Below are 18749 nucleotides of genomic sequence, written 5' to 3' on the forward strand. Positions count from 1 at the left end.
TTGTTCAGGTGAGTCTCTGTCTCTTGTTTGTGCTGCTGGTGGAAGGAATAGGGGTGGTGCCTCCCTCCTCTTCCTCTGTGCTTAATAACTTTTATTACTTACTCATTTATTGTCTGGTGTGACTCTGCACACACTGGTCTTTCCTCTCAGCAGGGTTTATCTCAGAGTCCATGGAAGAAGCTGTTTGGTCTGCGCAGGTCTGGTCAGAGCCAGGGGTGATTTTAGACCCTTTTTAGGGTCTCAGATTATACTTTGTGACTTCAATTCAATTTATAAATGCATTGTGCTCCCCTTTAACTATGTACAAAGCACCTAAAGGACAGCAGCCAGGAGAGACTGGCTCTGCTAGAAGCTTGTCTGACTGAGGAGAAGGAGTGGAGGAAACAGCTGGAGGTGGACCTCAGTGCTGCCCAGGCCGCACTTAAAAAAGACAAGGAGGTAAACACCACATATATCTAATGCTTCATCTGACTGTGCAGAAAGAATAACAACTCCACAGCTACACAAGCATGTGCAATTCAATTTAGAATTTAAGAAGTTCAGTCCTGATGCTTTTTGTCACATTATAAATTAAAATATTCACTGGAAACATGTGCAACCTTGACAGGGATGGAAAAAAACAGGTTTTGCCATGCATGCTAGTTGTAAATGTTAACCTGTCACAAACCAAACATTGTCTTTAACAGTACACACTTTCCGCATTGTCAATTCAAAAAGCCTGTACAGATAGGTGAGCGAACGCTGAAGAGACTTGAGGGCAACAGCATTCAGACAGAGTGCCAACAAGAGAAAACATTCAAAAACACTTTGACTCTGCCTACCAGGTAGCCCAGATGGAATACGCCCACTGCCAACTCCAGAGTGAGGCAGAGTGCTACATGGACAGTGACTGGACTCAGGAGAATCTGCAGCAAAACCAGTTGCAGGTTGATCAGCTGCAGGAAAGGAAAAGACTTGAGCCTAAGGGACAGCTCCACCTGCAGCGCTCCTCGACAAAGGAAGCACTTAGTAGCAACCAGAAGTCTGAGTTGCTCACAGCTCACGCAGAGTCTACGCTTAACTCAGTGGAGAGGACTAAGGATCAGTGTTTGGATCAGGTAACTGCATGTCCATTGTTAGGTTAATTTGCCACCAACCTTAAAGACACCATTCAGCAGCTGATCTTAATCGTTGTCCTGCTTATAGAGGAAGGCATTTGTGTGTTTCCTCTGCCAGGATCATACATGATTTATATGCTACGTCTGTGTTGTATTCGTATCTTTCATTTTCTGAAGCGGGAGCTGAATCATCTGCAGGCCAAGCTGGGGGAGGAGCGGCAGCTGGTCTCTCAGCACCAACTGGCTCCGCAGACTCAGATCAATAAAGGCCAGGCACGAATCAAGGTACATCTGATCCTAAATTAACAGGGAAGAAAGGTGCTATACAAAAGGTTCTAATTGTTAGAATAGTTGTTATGTTGGTGTTCAGTATCCTTTTCTATGTTCATGCTCTGTTGTCTCATTCTGCTTCCTCCAGCGTTGTGCAGAGCTGAATCAGGTTCAGACCAAGCTGGTCCAGTTGGAGCAGAGCGTCCACATTCAGACGGCTTATTCTGAACATCACCAGCAAAGAATCAGGGAACTGGAACTGGCATGCAACTCCACAAACCGCAGCACTACCACCAGTCTGCGGGAGGACCTGCAGGTTGAGAGGACGCAGCTCATTGCTGCTGACAAGAAGGTCAGTGACGTGGCAAGAAATCATTGCCTGGTGTTTCTATGGTTAGACCAATTCAGCCTCAGGTGATTTTAGTTCCTCCTCTATGGTTGAGGTTTTGCTTATCAGTGAAATCCCCTGTCGTAGTCTTTGCCTGGAATGAAAGCCTGTATACTGGAGTGTAGTTTCCTATGTCCTTAAAATGCTGCACAGCACAAGATATGATATTGCAAATAGCCTTTTTAAAAAGGTGCGTCTCTGTTGTGATGGCAGGTGTTGGAGCTGCAACAGCAGCTTAAGAATGCCCAGCACCAGCTGCGCATGGAGAAAGCTCGGGCTGGTGAGAGCAGCCGCCTGGAGAGGGACAGCAGGGATCTGTCCGACAACCTGTCAGCCCTGAGAGCCCAGCAGCAGGAGGAGCACATCACCAGGTTACACAAACTGCCAAATTTGATTTAGTTTCATTAGTAGAAAAATTGTCACAACCAACAATGCAAGTTTTATGGAACGATACTGATTCACATCACATAGAAGTGTTTTCCCCCCTTGCTCCATCTTTTCCTTCATTCTTCTCTCAGGAAGCTGTTAAAGCAGTGGGAGGAGCTGCAGCAGCAGGTGCGCTCCCTGAGGCTGAAGGAGGGGTCTCTGACCAGGACAAATGCAGAGCTCAGTCACTGTGCCCAGCAGCTGGACACTCGTCTATCCACCCTAGAGGCTGAGCTTAACAAGACCAAAGAGGAGGTGTGGAACAGTGTACAGCTGATACACAGCTAATCAGATGTCATTAATGCTGCAGGGTGTTTCACACACCTAGCGCATTCTTCACACCCCTAATATGTCTGTTTTACAGAGACTATGATCAGATGTGATTTACAACCAAAAAAATTATAATAAAATGTCCATTGATACATTCTCAACTGTTGCTTTTCAATGGGATCACAATGTTTATACAGTCTGTGAACTCTGTCATAAGCTTTAATATGTGTTTTATCCTGTTTGAATTTAGATTAAAATCAATGTTTTGTATGTGTCCTCTAGGCGAGAGACAGCCAGACGTCAAGCCACGGACTGAAGGAGGAACTGGCAGCCAGTCAGCAGGAATATGACAGACTACAGGCCGAGCTGCAGCAGGTTCACCTCCAACTGGACAAACACATCAGGTTAGACAGACCTACCCATGTACAGGCCATAGCACAATCTAATTAAGAAACATGGAGATATAGAGATGTGGTTGCTTTTCCCATGCTTTTCTGCTCCTCCAACCAGGAAGTACAATGAAAAGAAGAGTCGGCACAAGACCAAGCTGCGTCAGGTTAAGCAGGCCTTTCATAAAGCTACTACACAAAGGGACAGCACCATCCAAAAACTGGAGACTGACCAGGTGCTGGCCTCCAGCCTCATAAACAAGGTGATGATGTCACTATCCAGTCATTATGTCACTAATGGTATGAAAACAACTTTTTGCCTCTAAATATTCGAGAAAAGACATTTATGTTGTAGTTTTCACAGATTTGACAAGTTTGCTAAGTGCAACTTCTTCTGCATTTATAAAGGGTATTGTAAGGTGTATAAAGCTTAACAAAGTTGGCTTAAATGTACTTCACCCTAAAGGAGAAGGAGAGGGTCCGTAAAGTGGTGGAGGCAAATGAGAAGCTTTTGAAGGAGAAGAGGGTGCTGTCGCTGAAGATAAGTGAGGCAGAGGAAATGGGCAGCAATGGCATGAAGGCCGCATCCACAGCTCAACACAGGTATCATACTGAATCGCACTAACGAATTACAGAAATTTGCTGATCAGATGTTTGACAGATGTTCCTTTTGAGATGGCAGTTTAAGTATTTCTTTGAGTAGAGTACCTTTTTTCCAAGTGGAAATCAAGTACTAGGATTGGATATCAAATCAACATTCTGCATTTTCATTGTTACCCTAAATTAGTCATGTGTTCCAGGGTCCATATTTTAGATGTGGAAAACAGACAACTACAGGATCAAACGATGAAGCTGTCCAATCAAGTCAGTTTCTTAGAGCGCGTCCTGAGGAACGTACAGTCGTTCTACAGCCTGGAGGTGTGTCTGAAGTCTTAATGGGACATGCCACCCAAAAATTCACATGGTTAATTATCTAAAATGCTTGTACAACATAAGTAGTTAATGAAGAATTTTTACAAAGTCTTGACCAAATGTAGAATGTGTGACATGTCCCTTCTTTTACTGAAAAACAAGACATTAATCTGTGTTGATGTTTAATGGTTCAAATGCTCAACAGAATGCCAAGAAAGTTCTCCCCTCTGAAAGTCTCAGTGACGGCATCCTGCATACATCCACGCTAAGGTAAGGCAAGTTTAAGAAAGGTCACACTTTTGTTCAATCAACAAAAAATCACTATATTTGTGGTTTACCTTCATTTTTGTTGTTAAAAGAAAAAAGCTCTGTTGTGTTCTTTCCAAAGTATTCACACACAAAGTGTTTGACTACTGTTGTATGTGCATTTTTTGTCATGTCTCCCCACTTCGTCGCCAGTCTGTCGTCAGGTTTGTGTAAACCGCTGGACATCCTGGACGCAAACAACTGTGTTAAGGTTGGCGATCGTGCAGTGGTGGACAGCACTGTAGCATCTGTGTCCACACACGAGCCATCAGAGCAGGATTACCTGAATCTTATCTCCCAATTGGTTCCTCCAGACACCAAAGGCACAGAAGGGAACGCTAATACCAGTGATGAAACTGGAGACAAAAATCTTAACAAAGGGTAGATGTAATCTTTGAAAAAAGACAAAAATAATAAAAAGGGGGCTTTCACTGTAGTTCTGCTAAGTTTGATGTTTGTGTTTTGGGGGATTTGTAAGAAAAAAATATTCAATCAATATTTGTATGACATATTTAAAGGAAACAGGATATCCTGATGGATTCTTAGTTGTGGAAGGTACACATAAGGCACAATCATGTTTGTATGTACAAAGCGTGTGACTGAGGCTATTGCATCACACTACTAGTAAGAATACGTGAAAGCCTTGTATTGGCTTGTGGGAAAGATTTTTATTATTGTTTTGTATCTAATGATACATGAGTGATTTGACTAGTGAGGGATTATAAAAAGTTTTACTTGTGACTTATTCTAGATGTAGAAGAAACTGAGTGATTATTTCGTTGTTGGATTGCTGCTGAATGACTGAAATAGACATTCACACATGGAAATAAAATGGTATTGAAAGATGTAAATGTCACAGTAATTGTATGCGCATCAGAAACTTTCTCATGAGCATGTGAAACTTTCACATGCTTTTCACATGCTCACCAGAAACTTCCCGCACCGCGTGTTCCGTAGTATCTTGACTTGTTGGGAGTTTAATTTGCTGGACCCAAAACAAACAAACCAACAGACAGACAGACAGACAGACAGACAGACAAACAGACAAACAAACAAACAAACAAACAAACGACTTGCCATCTGTTTATACATTCATAATTAAATTACCCGAAAATGTACTGACTACAGTATGTTAATATGGTATCAAAATTACTCTAGGAAAGATAATGTAACCCATATGACCCATGATTACATGCAGGCAATGTTCAGTCAACAGAAGGCAAAATGGAAGGATTTTTAAAATTTCCATCTGACACAAATACCAATGATTTTTTGGCATTTTTATGACAAGTGTAGATGAGGTTTAGTTGTGATAATAGTTAGCTTGGCTCTGAGGATGGTATGAAGCGCAGTGTCCAGGCTGTTTACAGGACGCACAGCTGACAGGTATGTTAGTGTCATTTAACCGCCTTTTAAGCAGTTTAGATCATTTATCATTAAACTGTGACAGCTTACAAAAACATTTAAATCATTGTATCACGATTTCTTCCCCCAGCGTCAGCAGCTGTACCTGAAAGTGTGCGTTAAGTTGACGTTTGGGGTATTAGGCTATATCTACGATAGTTGAGCAGCGGGAGTTAAGCTGGTCAAGAAATCAAGCCTCCTCAGCTTTTTGCCCTCAAGTCTAAAGTAAGTCGACTCTCACAGCAGGGTCGAGTCGAAAGTCCTCATTTTCTGAAGTCTTAAGTCTCCAGCTCTGGTTATGCCTTAAGCTAACGAGCTAGCTCATTGTAGCTAATGTCAAAACTGAAACCAACTGGCATGAACTCGGTTGCTAGGTAACAGTTCAGTGACTTTAACGGTGGAGATATATTAGCCAGCTAATGCTAATTGGGTATTGCTTATTAATTGTATTTTATTTAGGTGGTAACGTTAATATATTAAATCTAGTATATTATTTAGATAATACAGTGGGTATGTCAATTCAACCCAACTAAATTAAGCTAACATTAGATTAGGTTAGTTTAGTCTTAAGTGGCTCTTCTTAGCTGACACTGTTATTAATTACAATTTAAAAAAAGATAATGCTTCATCTTTATGTTGTGCTTCAGACTCAACCAGGCCATCAATCAACATGAACCGGCGACCATCAGCTGTCAGAAGTCAACTAGTTGAAGAATTTTGTAAGTCAGCAGTTCCTTATTCATGTAGCATGCATTTATATTTACTTACAGACTGAACCAAAAATAGAGGTAGTGATGTTTGCATTTTTGCGTAACAAATGTATATCACTTGAAGGACCATGTTGCACAAAGTAAATTCCATGATAATCTGTTAGCTCTCACACACCACCAGTGATAGAAAGTGACTCCTTTCTGTCTGTGCCATGATTCAAAACCATGATAAACAGTTGTTATCAAACTGGACATATAGCTGCAGCATACAGCCATTGTGTTTTAATGCAGCTGAAACGGACCTGAAGAGACTGCAGCTGCAGTATCGCAAAGCAGAGGAAGCCAGGCGGGCATACTGTGTGAAAACCCAAAGACTCCTCCACAGAGACAAGTAAGCCCCTTCCTCTATGTACCAGTACCTGCCAGCTCCCAAGACTTTTAACAATATCTTCAATTTTAAGTTAACAGATTTGATACATTTAGTTAAATTATGTAACCATTCATGTCTCCATTAACAATTACAATACAATGCCGACTGTCATCTGAAAATTGCTGTCCAAGACAAAGTATCTCTCATAGCCATGGCCGTAGCTACCATTGAGGACACCGAAGTCATGTCCTCGATATTTTTCTCTTGAAGTTTCGTTTAATTGTGAAGTATAAGAAAATAGCCGACGAGACAATTATACTGGCGTCAACGGACCGTCGTGTGACACGTACTTGAAGATTCCGCTGCCATGTCAAAACGAAAGTATCTGGCTATAGCCAGCGGTGGAGTGAAGCCTTGAAATCGCCAGCAATATGTTGTTTACATTTGTGAATTGGACTTGACCCGATTTTGCAAACTGTTCATTCATTGGATGAGCCCTTTTCTCCTTTTCCCAGCAGGCCGTGCTCCATTCCACATTTTAAGAACAAACAAAGAAAATAATATATTGCAGTTATAATTTTTAAATATACAACCATGGAAGTTGTAGAATACTGAAATAGGAGTTGATTTAAGTTGCAAAATTGGAAATGATAAGAAAGAACTGGACCACAAGAATGACCATGACTGAGAAATGCACAGCAAGAAAGCAGTATAAATACATCATGGATTAAAGCGAATAGTCATTTAAATAGTGGTCTTGTTTTTGACCTCGGTATTTGAAAAATCTTGGCTACGGCCTTGCTCATAGCTAAGCTAAGCTGCTTTAGGATGCCTTGTAGATTCAAAGCAGAAAGAGTCAAAACAACAATTAATACTAAAACTAATGAGACTGAAGTTGCTCTAAAAGGCATCTGCTCTGTCCTCATATTTGACTGAAGGGTCATTTGTTACATCCTGGCAAGTTTTACCTGTTTTGTCCAAACTGTGTGTGTATGTTTTTGTTTGTGTCTCTTTGTCGGTGGTAGGCGAGAGATCCAAAGGCTCCAGGAAGAACAGGAGGAGCTTTTACGCAGTCTCAGAGTCTCTCAGAGCTGTTATAACCGTCAGAATGATGTGGGTGTTGTTCAAGATCTTACTGTAATGTTGGCCTCTGAAGACAGAATAGATGAAGAGCTGGAAGAAGAAAAACGCAAAATAGCATCTTTGAAAGATCAGGTGAAGTCGGTTTTTCCTAAGACAACTGACAGCATGCTGCACAGTGAATCCCTCTTGATTTTCTAACCACAGTTGACCTGACTTTGTTTTCAGATTTTGGAATGGGAGAGGAAGTTGGCAGGACATAGTGAGGAAACTGTACACCGCAGTTATAAATCTGATAAAAGCCGCTTACGAAAAACCACCTACTCAATGGAAAACAAACTGGACAGGGTTAGTGTCACCCAGAGAATCCACTTTACCACAAATTCTAATCAGATTTTCTTTTTCTTTTTTTTTTTAAAAAAGAAGAAAAATTAGCAAATCTTCACGCTCAGTCTCTGGGGTTTGTGTAATTTTGTGTTAAACCTGTTACTATTAAAAACCAACATATGTTTCCATTCTAGGGTCACAAATGCTTCAATCAGCTGATGACCAGGAATGGACAATTGAGGGAGGATCTGAAGATACTGCAGGAGGAGAAGAAACACTTTCTACGCGTTAAATCTAAGCTGGAACATGTAGGTTCAGTTTATAACAGTCAGTTCCTAAATTTCGCCTTATGTGAGCACAAAGGCCCTCTGCACTCTCTGCGGCCTCCTCACTTCTCTAATTCTGCATTTAGCATCTCTGTCCACAGGAGCAGCCGTCTGTCAGCTGCAGCTACAGCAGGATATTTGTGTGATTTTAACAGCTGTCTGTTCAGATTGTGCTTCATTGAAAGTGTGCATGGATTGTGAATCTGAGGGCAGAAATTTACAGACATAGTTTTTTTCTGTGATGCTAACTGTGTGTTATCTCTCCCAGGAGCTGCATACGATCCGCAAGGATGTTTGTAAACTGAGTACTGAGTGCACTGAAGCCTTCAGTAGCAGGTAAACCATTCTGCAGTACTATAAATATAGTGGCCAACTAGGCACAATTGTTTGGTTATTACCATGTAATTGTGTTGTATAATTATGGTGACACCTAGTGTGAAGATCCAGGAGAAAGAGAGGATGCTGAGAGACCAGAATGGAAAAGAAGAGGCTCAGTACAAGAAAGAAAGGAGCAAAATGGAACGAGAAATCTTCCATTACTCTAAATGTGAGGCTTTTCTGGACATAAAGGCTATTGCACGTGTCAGCCAGGACTCAGAACATAGAAATGGTGACTATATGCATCTCTCACGCATTATATTGAATCCCTAAATGCCCATGAGAACAACAGCATTTTGAGGTCCCCTTGTCATAAATCACAGAATGTTTCATTCAAATGACCACTGTCCCTCCAGTCATGTTTTCAGACTTTATGTTTTGACTTCTAATGAAATTACTTGGCACAGAGTGCAAGATTCCTCCATGGGGTATGACAGGTTATGTACGCACCATGCGGCGTATGAGTTTGACTTTCACATTTGTCCCCATAGAGGAGCAGTGCAAGCAACTGAAATTTAAGGAATGGGGACTGGAAGATTTTGAGGATGCAATTGAAAAAATCCTCAGAGAGACAGGGGAAAGTGACCTGGACAAACTGGTCAGGAACTTCATACAAAGTAAGTCTCTATTAAACATTACTATTGCTGTGGAAGTTCTGCTTTTTATCAGTAATCAAAATATCTTGTGATACATTTCCATCAGTGGAGGAGCAGAACTACACTGTACTGAAGTTTGTTAACTATCAGCACAATGAAGCACAGACCATTCAAAGGCAAATATCTCAGGTAGGTGTGTGTGTGTGTGTGTGTGTGTGTGTGTGTGTGTGTGTGTGTGTGTGTGTGTGTGTGTGTGTGCGCGTGTGTGTGTGTGTGTGTGTGTGTGTGTGTGTTTGAGAGAGTAATGACAAAGAATGAAATAAAAACTTCATTGGTCTTGTATCCTGTTCTCCACTATTGTTTGGACTGAAGCTTTGTAAGCAGATGGAGATATTTGTGGTTGAGAACCAGCAGCAGCTTGAGCAGCATCAGTCTCTTCAGAGCACAGTTTTAATCAAGCAAGAGGCTGTTGATGAACAGCTGGAAGTTTATCAACAGCGTGTCGGGTTCATGAAAAAGCTCCTCGATCAGCTCAAAAAAGGTACAGCACAGGGCATCCTGCATGACATCATCCTTTTGAACGGCTGGCACATGGAAAACTGTATGATGAAGTTAAGCAATTTTTATCTGTCTTTGGCTACTAGAAAGTATACATAATATATATTTTCAACTGTATACAGGATATTCATGTTTTGGTGTGCGTACAGTCCCAACACAGCACTTACAGACTGCCGTGTAACTTGCTTTGTGAATTGGATGTAGTTTATAACAAAGTAAAGGGAATTTTGCTCCACAAGAGAAATGTCTTTGCAGTTGAGCTGTCAAATATATTTAATCTTTCCCTGTAAAATGGTAAAAGAGTAGTAATTTTCAGTATGGCCTTGTTCCACCTACAGCTAGAAAGCAGGATTTGCTGCTTTTTGACCATCTTATGTGATGATTACCTGAATATCTTTGGCTTTTGTACAAAACAAACTATGTGAACACATCACCTTGGATCTAAGGACATTGTGACTCACTGGCACTTTTCTCTATTTTTTGATCAATGGAGAGAAAATCCTTGTTAGTTTCAGGCCTAAATTTTTCTCACTTCTTTTTCTAGGTGTTAAATCATTGCTTCAGATCAGCCATGACAGCTCGGAGATCTGTGACAAGCTGAGCTCCTCTGATGGAGTCCAGGATGAAAATGTCACAGAGTGCCTGAGAATGGTGGAGGACAGAACCAATGAGCTTCTTACTCTGCAGTCCTATCTTCTCTTCCAGGAAAACCTCAGCCAGTGGGTATGTGGACATGAAACTCCTCATCAGTAGAGATTATATGTCACCACAGCCAGTACAAACCAGATGCAGACATACAGTAGTATTTACTTTCTGACTTCTATATACTTTGATCTTTCAGCCAACTGCTGCCTCCAATCCCATTGCCCATCATATCTCATTGATCCTTCTGTATCTAATACATACTGAGGAAAGGAAATTGCATCAGGAAAACTGATAAATGATGAATTGATCCATTGCTTGTGCATATTACTGTACTTTCTCACTTCCAGGACACTGACAGTGTCATTGCTGAGCAGCTCCTGGGTATAACCCCCCCTGTAAGCCTGACCACAGCAGCTACAACCCCTGCACCTGAGTAGGTGTTTTTTAAAATAAAAATATCACAGCCTGTTAGTAATGACAGAGTCACAGTCAAAGATGTTGTTAGCTTTCTGGTTTGATGTATGTCTGATAAAACTACACATATACATTTAAAATATCTTCAATACCACAGTAACGACCCAGACTCCGTGGAGTCAGTGCTGCTGGAGATGAAAGTGCCAATGAGTAAAGATGATCTCCTCGCGCTGGTCAGTAAGAGGGTGAGTGTAATGAAACAATATATGTACACCAAAATCTGTGGTCTTTTTACATTACTGTTTATATAGAAGTTATGAATCTGTGGTAGGCTGCTTGATTATGAAATGTAACTTGCATATCTATATACATCCATGTTTAAAGCTATCATCCAGTCACTAATTTTATTTGGTTTATTAATTTTGCCAGTAGAATTGGAAAAAGTTGGGTTTGTCTTGTTTCCCGTCAGATTCAGAGCGAGAAGACGACAGACTGACCTAATGCTCCTGGGATCTGCCATCAGTTACTGCACACATCCCAGAGTGACAGAAAACTTTGAGTTTGTAGCCACTGGAAAGTCTGTACTGAGCTTTTAAATCTCCAAAAGCTATATTAAACTGTATGCTTTAAGAAAAATACAGCATACATCTATGTGTAGATAATGTAACAAATATTAAGATAGACATGAATGTATTTGGAGGCATCAATATATTAGTTATTCAATAGGGAATACTATTTTTAATGTCACATGTAACTTTGACTTAATAGAAGTGTATAATAAGATTAAGTTAATGGATATATTAAAGATAGATAAAATGGTCTTATTTATCTTCATGTGTATTGTATGTTGATGTTTTATAGTAAAATGTACTTGTGAAAAATGTACTTTAATAAAGGAAGATGAATAGTTTTTCCACTCAACATTTAAGCTCTTAACATTTTTAGAGGCTGGTCAGCAGTCCTGAATATACTACTGAGATATACAAAAGTCATGTGTGGGATGACATTTAGAGAAAACTATCATTTGAAGACACATTTTAATTCAGCAGATTCACAACTTTTCAGTCGAAATCACTGTTATGTATGTGTTACATAAACATTTATTTTCAAGAAATTGTAACATGAAAAATGAACAAACAAATCATGTTTACATAGTACAAAAAATTTAAAAACTGAGCAGATTTACCCATACACTCTCTCTCTGTCACACACACACAGTACATATACACAACTAAAATCCCTGAGCAATGTGAATTACATCATCCTGATTAAACTTCAAAATTTGGCTTTTTTTTGTCAGTCTAATTGTTTCATTAATCAGTCAGATATCATTATAGTGTTTGTTTTAAGATGACATCATTTTGGGTTTAAAATGTTGTTTAGTCATCTAGTTCTGGCTTGTGTCACCACAGTACACCACTCTGCTCTCCAGTCGTGAACGCTCAGCTTCAAACACCAGCAAATGGCTCAGCAGCGTCTCCTCAGGACCCGAGCGGATCAGAGATGGATCGTTGTTCTGCACACACACACAAACATGGTTAATCAACTCTCATTAACCAATATTTCCCAATCAAATACATGAATTTAGTGTCAGTGCCTCCCCTACATGTACAATATTTGTTATATGTCACTGTGAGTGAACTTCTGCAACTACAATTACAACTTAACTGTCCGTAAAATAAAAAGATTTAAATGAAAACTGTTCAAATAATGAAACAACCAGAGGAGCTCTACAGGAAACTCTACATTAACAGAAAGTAATAGTAATTTATAAGCTCTCACCGCCACAGCAGAGATAAAGGCGTTTATGAGGTGGTAGTCCGCTCCACCATGTCCACTCATGCCAAAGTGTCCGGGAGCGTTATTGTGTGCTGTGTGTTTTGTGGATTTCTGAGTTAGAAAGTCAAACACTTGTATCCCATGACCGTCATATGACAGCTCCCCCTGTGAAGACAGCAGCGTTTAAAGTTAAAGCTTGGCAACATACATCACAGTGTTTCATCATATAACATGATCAGTGGTTTACATTATGAAGGCCAACTGTGTTTGAGAGGAGTGGGATCAATAATGAAGTTCAACATAAATCTATATTAGGGTGTCCACATATTTTAAGACAGTTTGTGTATGTGGTCAACACTACTGTGATATTGATTCTTTCATTATCATCCCTCCTGTCTACAATCATTGTTGATTGGGCAGAATGATTTTGCTTAAGATGAGCTGATCTACGTCTTCTTCATGCAGATTTTCTTTCTCTGCAGCTCCTCTTGTAGCTCAAGTATCAGCCCCTCTTTCCTCTTTCTGTTTCTTCAGTCCACATTCCTTTCAGTCCTACCTTGCTGCCATAGACAGTTGTTTTTCGCTGGCATATCTCCTCAGTGAACGCCACCATGGAAAAGGCTGCAGTCAGACCTCCTTCAAACTCCATGTTAACAACCTGAACAAGACAACAACAGTGGAGATGTGTTAGGATCATAAACATGAAGTCTGTGGCTTTCAGTAATGACACAGTAATCAGCTGAAAACCATCCAACACAAACAAAAACTAATACTAGCTTGTTATTTTAGCTTTTTGAGAAGAGTGAAATATTATTTGATATTTTATGGTTTACTTTGATTTCTAACACGTCAGGTCACTCTTGGGTCTAGATACTAATAGTTTATTTTGACCTAATATTTGATACCACTATAGATAATGGTGCGTCCCCGATGGAATTCGAGTTTTACGTGGATTTTGTAGATACTGTATATGCTATGAATTGGCACATGCTAAAATATCAGATAATGGGATTAATTACTTTATTGTTTGTTTCATATAAAACTGTGGTGCTATGTGTGACAGTTTGAAAGCAGTAAGTTTGTTGTGTAATAAGAATGCATCCAAGCTGGAAGACAGTTGACCTTTGGTAAGACATGATTATCACATTGCAGGAGTAACCCTTAAAGACAGAACAGTGCTTCTATCAATAATGATGATTAGGAAGTAGTTATCTCTGAGGGCTATTGTTCTGTACTCAGGGGCTACTGTTCTTTACTCAGGGGCTACTGTTCTGTACTCAGGGGCTACTGTTCTGTACTCAGGGGCTACTGTTCTGTACTCAGAGATACAGGATGTCTTGTGATTCTGTAGTTTCAGAGACAGGAACTATCACACTACACTGGACGTTGCTTAAGGAGGTGGGATCAACGGCCCACCAGGAGACCACACCTCACATTGCATAACCATTCAGGATTGTATATAAGGCCCAGCCTCAGGAAGAGATAGGGGTCAGACTTCGTGAACTGACCGACACTCTGTTTCTTTGTCAGGGAAAGGAAGCTCTCGACCCAGAGCTCTGTATGCTTTATTCATTTACTGCTAAATAAAATAGCGTGTTGAGACCGATCATCTTCTCCTATTTTTTCATTAAACGAACACACGGATCTGACCTCACACATAGTGTAAGATTTAGCAAGTAGAGATAGCTCAGATTCCAACAATTTAAGCAAAAACAAAAGTTAAAGGGTCAGAAAATAATAGTAAGCTGTGCCGTATAGATTGAGACTCAAACTCACGTTGCTCTCTCAGCCTAAAACTGTTACAGCACCAGAGTTTTCTAACCTGGTTACTGCAGACATCATTGTCACACTCGTAGACACAGCGGCCATATGGTCCAGTCCTCAGCGCCTCAGAGACTGACTCGATGTCTGGGAACGAGCTCGGACATATGACTGATACAGGCCAGCCGGTGTGACCCTAACACACACACACACACACACACACACACACACACACACACACACACACACACACACACACACACACACACACACACACACACACACACACACACACACATATTTAGTAAAGCAAACGAAACACAAGTTCAAAAGATAATTGGTATACATAATGTGTTGAGGTGTTCACCTGTTTCACTCTGTCCAGGTAGATTTTGCGAGCTGAGTAAGGACACGCTGCTTCTACTGAACAATCCAGACAGCGATGTGCAGCACCTGCTGGCTGATCAAAACAAAAACTATCAATATCACATTTTATATTCAGGCTCAGTGTGTGTGGAGATTTCTGTTAGCAATACTGCAGAAAACACAAAATAAACACATAAAGACAACAGAACAAAATACAATCAAAACCCAGTTTATTCATGTCTGCAGTGCCTCCTCATTTCCTTTGTGTTAATGGTGATTTCTTTATAATGGGCCAAATAAAGTGAACAGACTACATACCTTGTTTTCTTTGCTGAAGTGGCTGACAGATCCAAATGATGACATTTTAACACACCTGCCAAGTACAAACTGTGATGTTAATGATTAATATAAGGAAAAACAGAAATGACACACAGCAAACAGTCCGTCCACTGACGAGGCAGAGAATGGGTAAGGGGTCTAGTTTTTATTGGCACTGTTTGGATAGAGGCATCCAACAAATGACACTTGATGTCACCAAACTGACCAACAGACTTATTTTAGTATTTAAGTCAGAACTGCTCTTCATATCTGAACTTCAGATGAGCTTGGAATTTATATTTAGCTGCTGTTTGATTGTTTACCTGCGTCCTCCGGCCCAGTGATGTATGAGATCGATGTCATGACATGATTTGGCCAAAAGAACAAAAGAGCTCTCTTCTTCATTCCTCCAGTTTCCTCGAACAAATGAGTGAGCAAAGTGATAAAACCCAACCTGGAACAAGAGGTTGATTCCACTTTTAAACACACTGTATACATGTAACTTTGTATTCACTTAAGCTTTTGAACTGCATGAAGAAAAGAAATCTAATGACACTATGACATATGTTACTGTGAGGATTTACAATATTAATTTATTTCTGTTCTTACTGGCTCAAGGTGCTGAATATGGATCACATCACCAATGACACCAGCGTCTATCAGCTCCTAGAAAAAAAAAAGTTTAAACCAAATCCTCAGTTAGATTTTGTAGTTTTCTTCACCAGTCATCTCTGTTTGAAGAAAAGTGTCAGTGTTTGTGACTGAATCTTAAAATAAGGTTTACAGCTATCAGAATTGTACTTAACACTTCATCACAATTTAGCATTTTCACGTACAAGAAATATTTGACTCCCAACAGAAATCCATCTTGATGAAACTCAAGTCAAACAAATGGAACAACTCTATTTGCAGGATGATCAGCTGATCTTGATATCGCGGATGCTGTTAATGTTGATGATTTGAATTCAGGATCAATAATCACTGTGAGGTACCCAAATAGAGATCTTTAACCCCAAAGTCCCGCCTTGTGCCTGAAGGAAACAAACAGAAACTGTTCACCTTAATCTTGTGGATGACGGGATCATAGCGGAGAACATGACCCACTGACAGCATCACACCACTCTGTATGCAAGCCTCCACAATCACTGTGCAGTCTTCAGCAGTCGTCTAAAGTCACAGCAAAACATTAATGTGCAGCGTGAGCATGAATGTCTCACTAATGCAATCATAGAAAGAGCTTTAGTATTTTAGAAATGGATACTTAAGGATGAGATAGTATCTTTCCTGAAATTTGCAATGTACATTTTTGTATGAAAAGTATGATAGGAAACGTTTTTAAAGGGTAATTTTGATCAAAATATAGAACAACACAATACTATCAAAGTCAATCTGTATAATTAATACCATCAATATCAAAGTGAACATTGTGCTATGTTCATAATTATTTACAGAGCACTCACTGCCATTGGTTTCTCCAACAGTACATGGTAGCCCTTCTTTGCAAAGGCCACTGCAGGTTCCTGGGAAACACAAACTAGTTTAATCTAATGATTATCCACAGATCAAGTTTCCAAATAATTCAGACCAATAAGTGAGAACACAAACGGCAACACAAATACAGAATATACATCAATATATTTACCTTATGAAGGCGGTCTGGAGTGCAAATGAGCACAGCATCTGCAAATTTCTCTCTTTCAACTATACTGTGCCAGTCTGATATCAAAAAAGAATTTAATTAACTTAAAAAGCAGAAAAACAGAGAATTATGAACATTTTAAATGCTGTTTTATTATTATCTAAATTAATGCTCACCTTCAAATATGTTTTCATCTACAATGTTGTGTTGCTGTTGAAGTTTAGTGCGAGCAAATTTTCGGGGATCAGCTACTGCAACAACCTGAAAGAGTGAAGCTGAGTAAATGGTGGCTGAGCAAGTTTCTGTTTAAAATTAATAATTAATACCTAGACAATAATAACATTTAGACAGCAGTGGAAATAGAAACCAAATCCTCTATGTAGTTAGCAGTCATTGGACTATTTTAATTCACTGTCTGTATGCCTAAAAGGAAATATTGAAAGGAAATGCTTGAACTCTGACATCAACTTTTTTATTACAATCTACATGTTCTTTTCATTAGTGTCTCATCATGGATGACTTGTCTGAGAGGAATTGTATCAATGCAGTCAATGAAGAAGACAATCCATAATAATGACTGTATGACTGAGTCACCTTGTTGATAAATGCAGGCTGCACTGACCTTCATGCGTTCAGGGTGGATGGATGCAAACTGGGAGTAGATCTCCCCTCGACTGCCAGCTCCCACCACGATGACCCGGACACAACAAGTCATTCTGTCAGCCTGTGAACTTTGACACGCATCATAACTTTTAGACACTCTTGTGCTCAGTGGCTGATAAACACTCTTCAATTACATGTGATCACTTCTACAGTCTCCCATAATCTGGTCTATCATTAACTAGGCCTACATGTCTAGATATGGATTATTATTTGAAAGATTAACCATGTTAACACTTATTTTTCATCACAAATGAGCTGCTATAAGATCCAAACAGACACAGTATGAGAGCCTAATAAATATATAAACTAAACATGTTTTCTGGTAAATAAGATCTGTCACTTTATGTCATGGCTGTTTGGTTCAGTACCTGGTTTGTCCCATACGACTGTCTTCCGCGTTGGTTCAGTTTTGTCCACACACGACTTAATAAACATTGGAGTCCACTGACTGAGTGACTAAAGTACAAATCAAGAGCCTGCTATAAGGCTACAACAGTGAAGCTTCACTTCCTCGAACAATAAAACAAGCATTAAGCAGTCAGACAGCTGCCTGGCGCCCCCTGCTGGACGATGCAATGCTGCTGCGTTCAGGGCTCCTCGTAAACTCCTAATTCCTGGTTTAAACATCAGAATGTGTTAGATAGTTAAAGGGAAAATGCACCCTAATATTGATATCACATACCTGGGTCTGGGTCTGGGAGATTATCAGACATCCAAGTAATAAAATACAGAAGTATTGAGCGTCTGGATTTGGTGTTTTTAAGCCTGTTCACAATTCATCCAATCAATTTTAGACCGTTAAAAGCGTTTAGCACCCAGGACAACATTTTAGCCATCTGTTCAGAGGATTGAAAGGGGTTCTTTTGTTCTGTCTCTGCCATAGTTTGTCTTTTGTGATTCATATGAGAAATGTGAAGACCTACAGGTTTTACACTTGACATAACTGATTACCAGATAAGGCGTAAAGTATCCCTAATCCCTTTATACGTGTGTATGCATCAATGAATCCCCCGTTACTTGTTACCTGTTACCTAATTGTTATACCTACATCCAATTATTTGGCTTTTGACAAAACTGAATCTAATTAATCTGCAATCCAACAAACAAACGAAAAATGAAATCAATATTAACCAAACAATGGCTGTAACCACGCGGTGTCTGATAATCCGCAGTGTGCAGGGATTAATTAACTCCAGGAGATGGCAGTAATGCCTCCAGTAAACATTCGTGGATGTATAATAAAACCATCCATGGTGATATTCCATGGCAGAGGGTTTGTCTGTTGCCTCCTTTTATATACAGTCTATGGTTGCCTCACAAATATCCCATCACCAATAAGAAGGAGGTGTTCATTTTA

General features: G+C 39.9%; 1 protein-coding gene and 1 long non-coding RNA gene across 2 annotated transcripts; one reads left to right on the forward strand and one right to left on the reverse strand.

The window, feature by feature from the left end:
• Positions 1-2096: 2096 nt before the first annotated feature.
• On the forward strand, positions 2097-3053 carry LOC133987804 (uncharacterized). The gene is made up of 3 exons (XR_009925584.1): positions 2097-2436; positions 2734-2855; positions 2962-3053. It is a non-coding gene; the product is annotated as an uncharacterized LOC133987804 (long non-coding RNA).
• An 8785-nt stretch (positions 3054-11838) lies between these two features.
• zgc:154075 (uncharacterized protein LOC556929 homolog) lies at positions 11839-17857 on the reverse strand. The gene is made up of 14 exons (XM_062427254.1): positions 17761-17857; positions 17352-17460; positions 16906-16990; positions 16733-16806; positions 16551-16610; positions 16150-16257; positions 15700-15756; positions 15414-15544; positions 15091-15145; positions 14774-14866; positions 14468-14602; positions 13202-13303; positions 12649-12810; positions 11839-12382 (listed from the first exon to the last, which is right to left on the reverse strand). The coding sequence occupies exons 1-14, from the start codon at positions 17772-17774 to the stop codon at positions 12254-12256; spliced, it is 1314 nt and encodes a 437-aa protein (XP_062283238.1). The 5' UTR covers positions 17775-17857; the 3' UTR covers positions 11839-12253.
• Between the last annotated feature and the right edge of the window lie 892 nt (positions 17858-18749).

Source organism: Scomber scombrus, chromosome 10, assembly GCF_963691925.1.
Source record: "Scomber scombrus chromosome 10, fScoSco1.1, whole genome shotgun sequence".
Taxonomy (NCBI): domain Eukaryota; kingdom Metazoa; phylum Chordata; class Actinopteri; order Scombriformes; family Scombridae; genus Scomber; species Scomber scombrus.

Excerpts from the sequence above, each read along its gene's own strand:
- zgc:154075 (XM_062427254.1), bottom strand. Across the intron at positions 16,991-17,351 it reads TCCACCCTGAACGCATGAAG|GTTGTTGCAGTAGCTGATCC; the intron begins GTCAGTGCAGCC and ends TCACTCTTTCAG. Across the intron at positions 13,304-14,467 it reads ATGATGTCTGCAGTAACCAG|GTTGTTAACATGGAGTTTGA; the intron begins GTTAGAAAACTC and ends TGTCTTGTTCAG.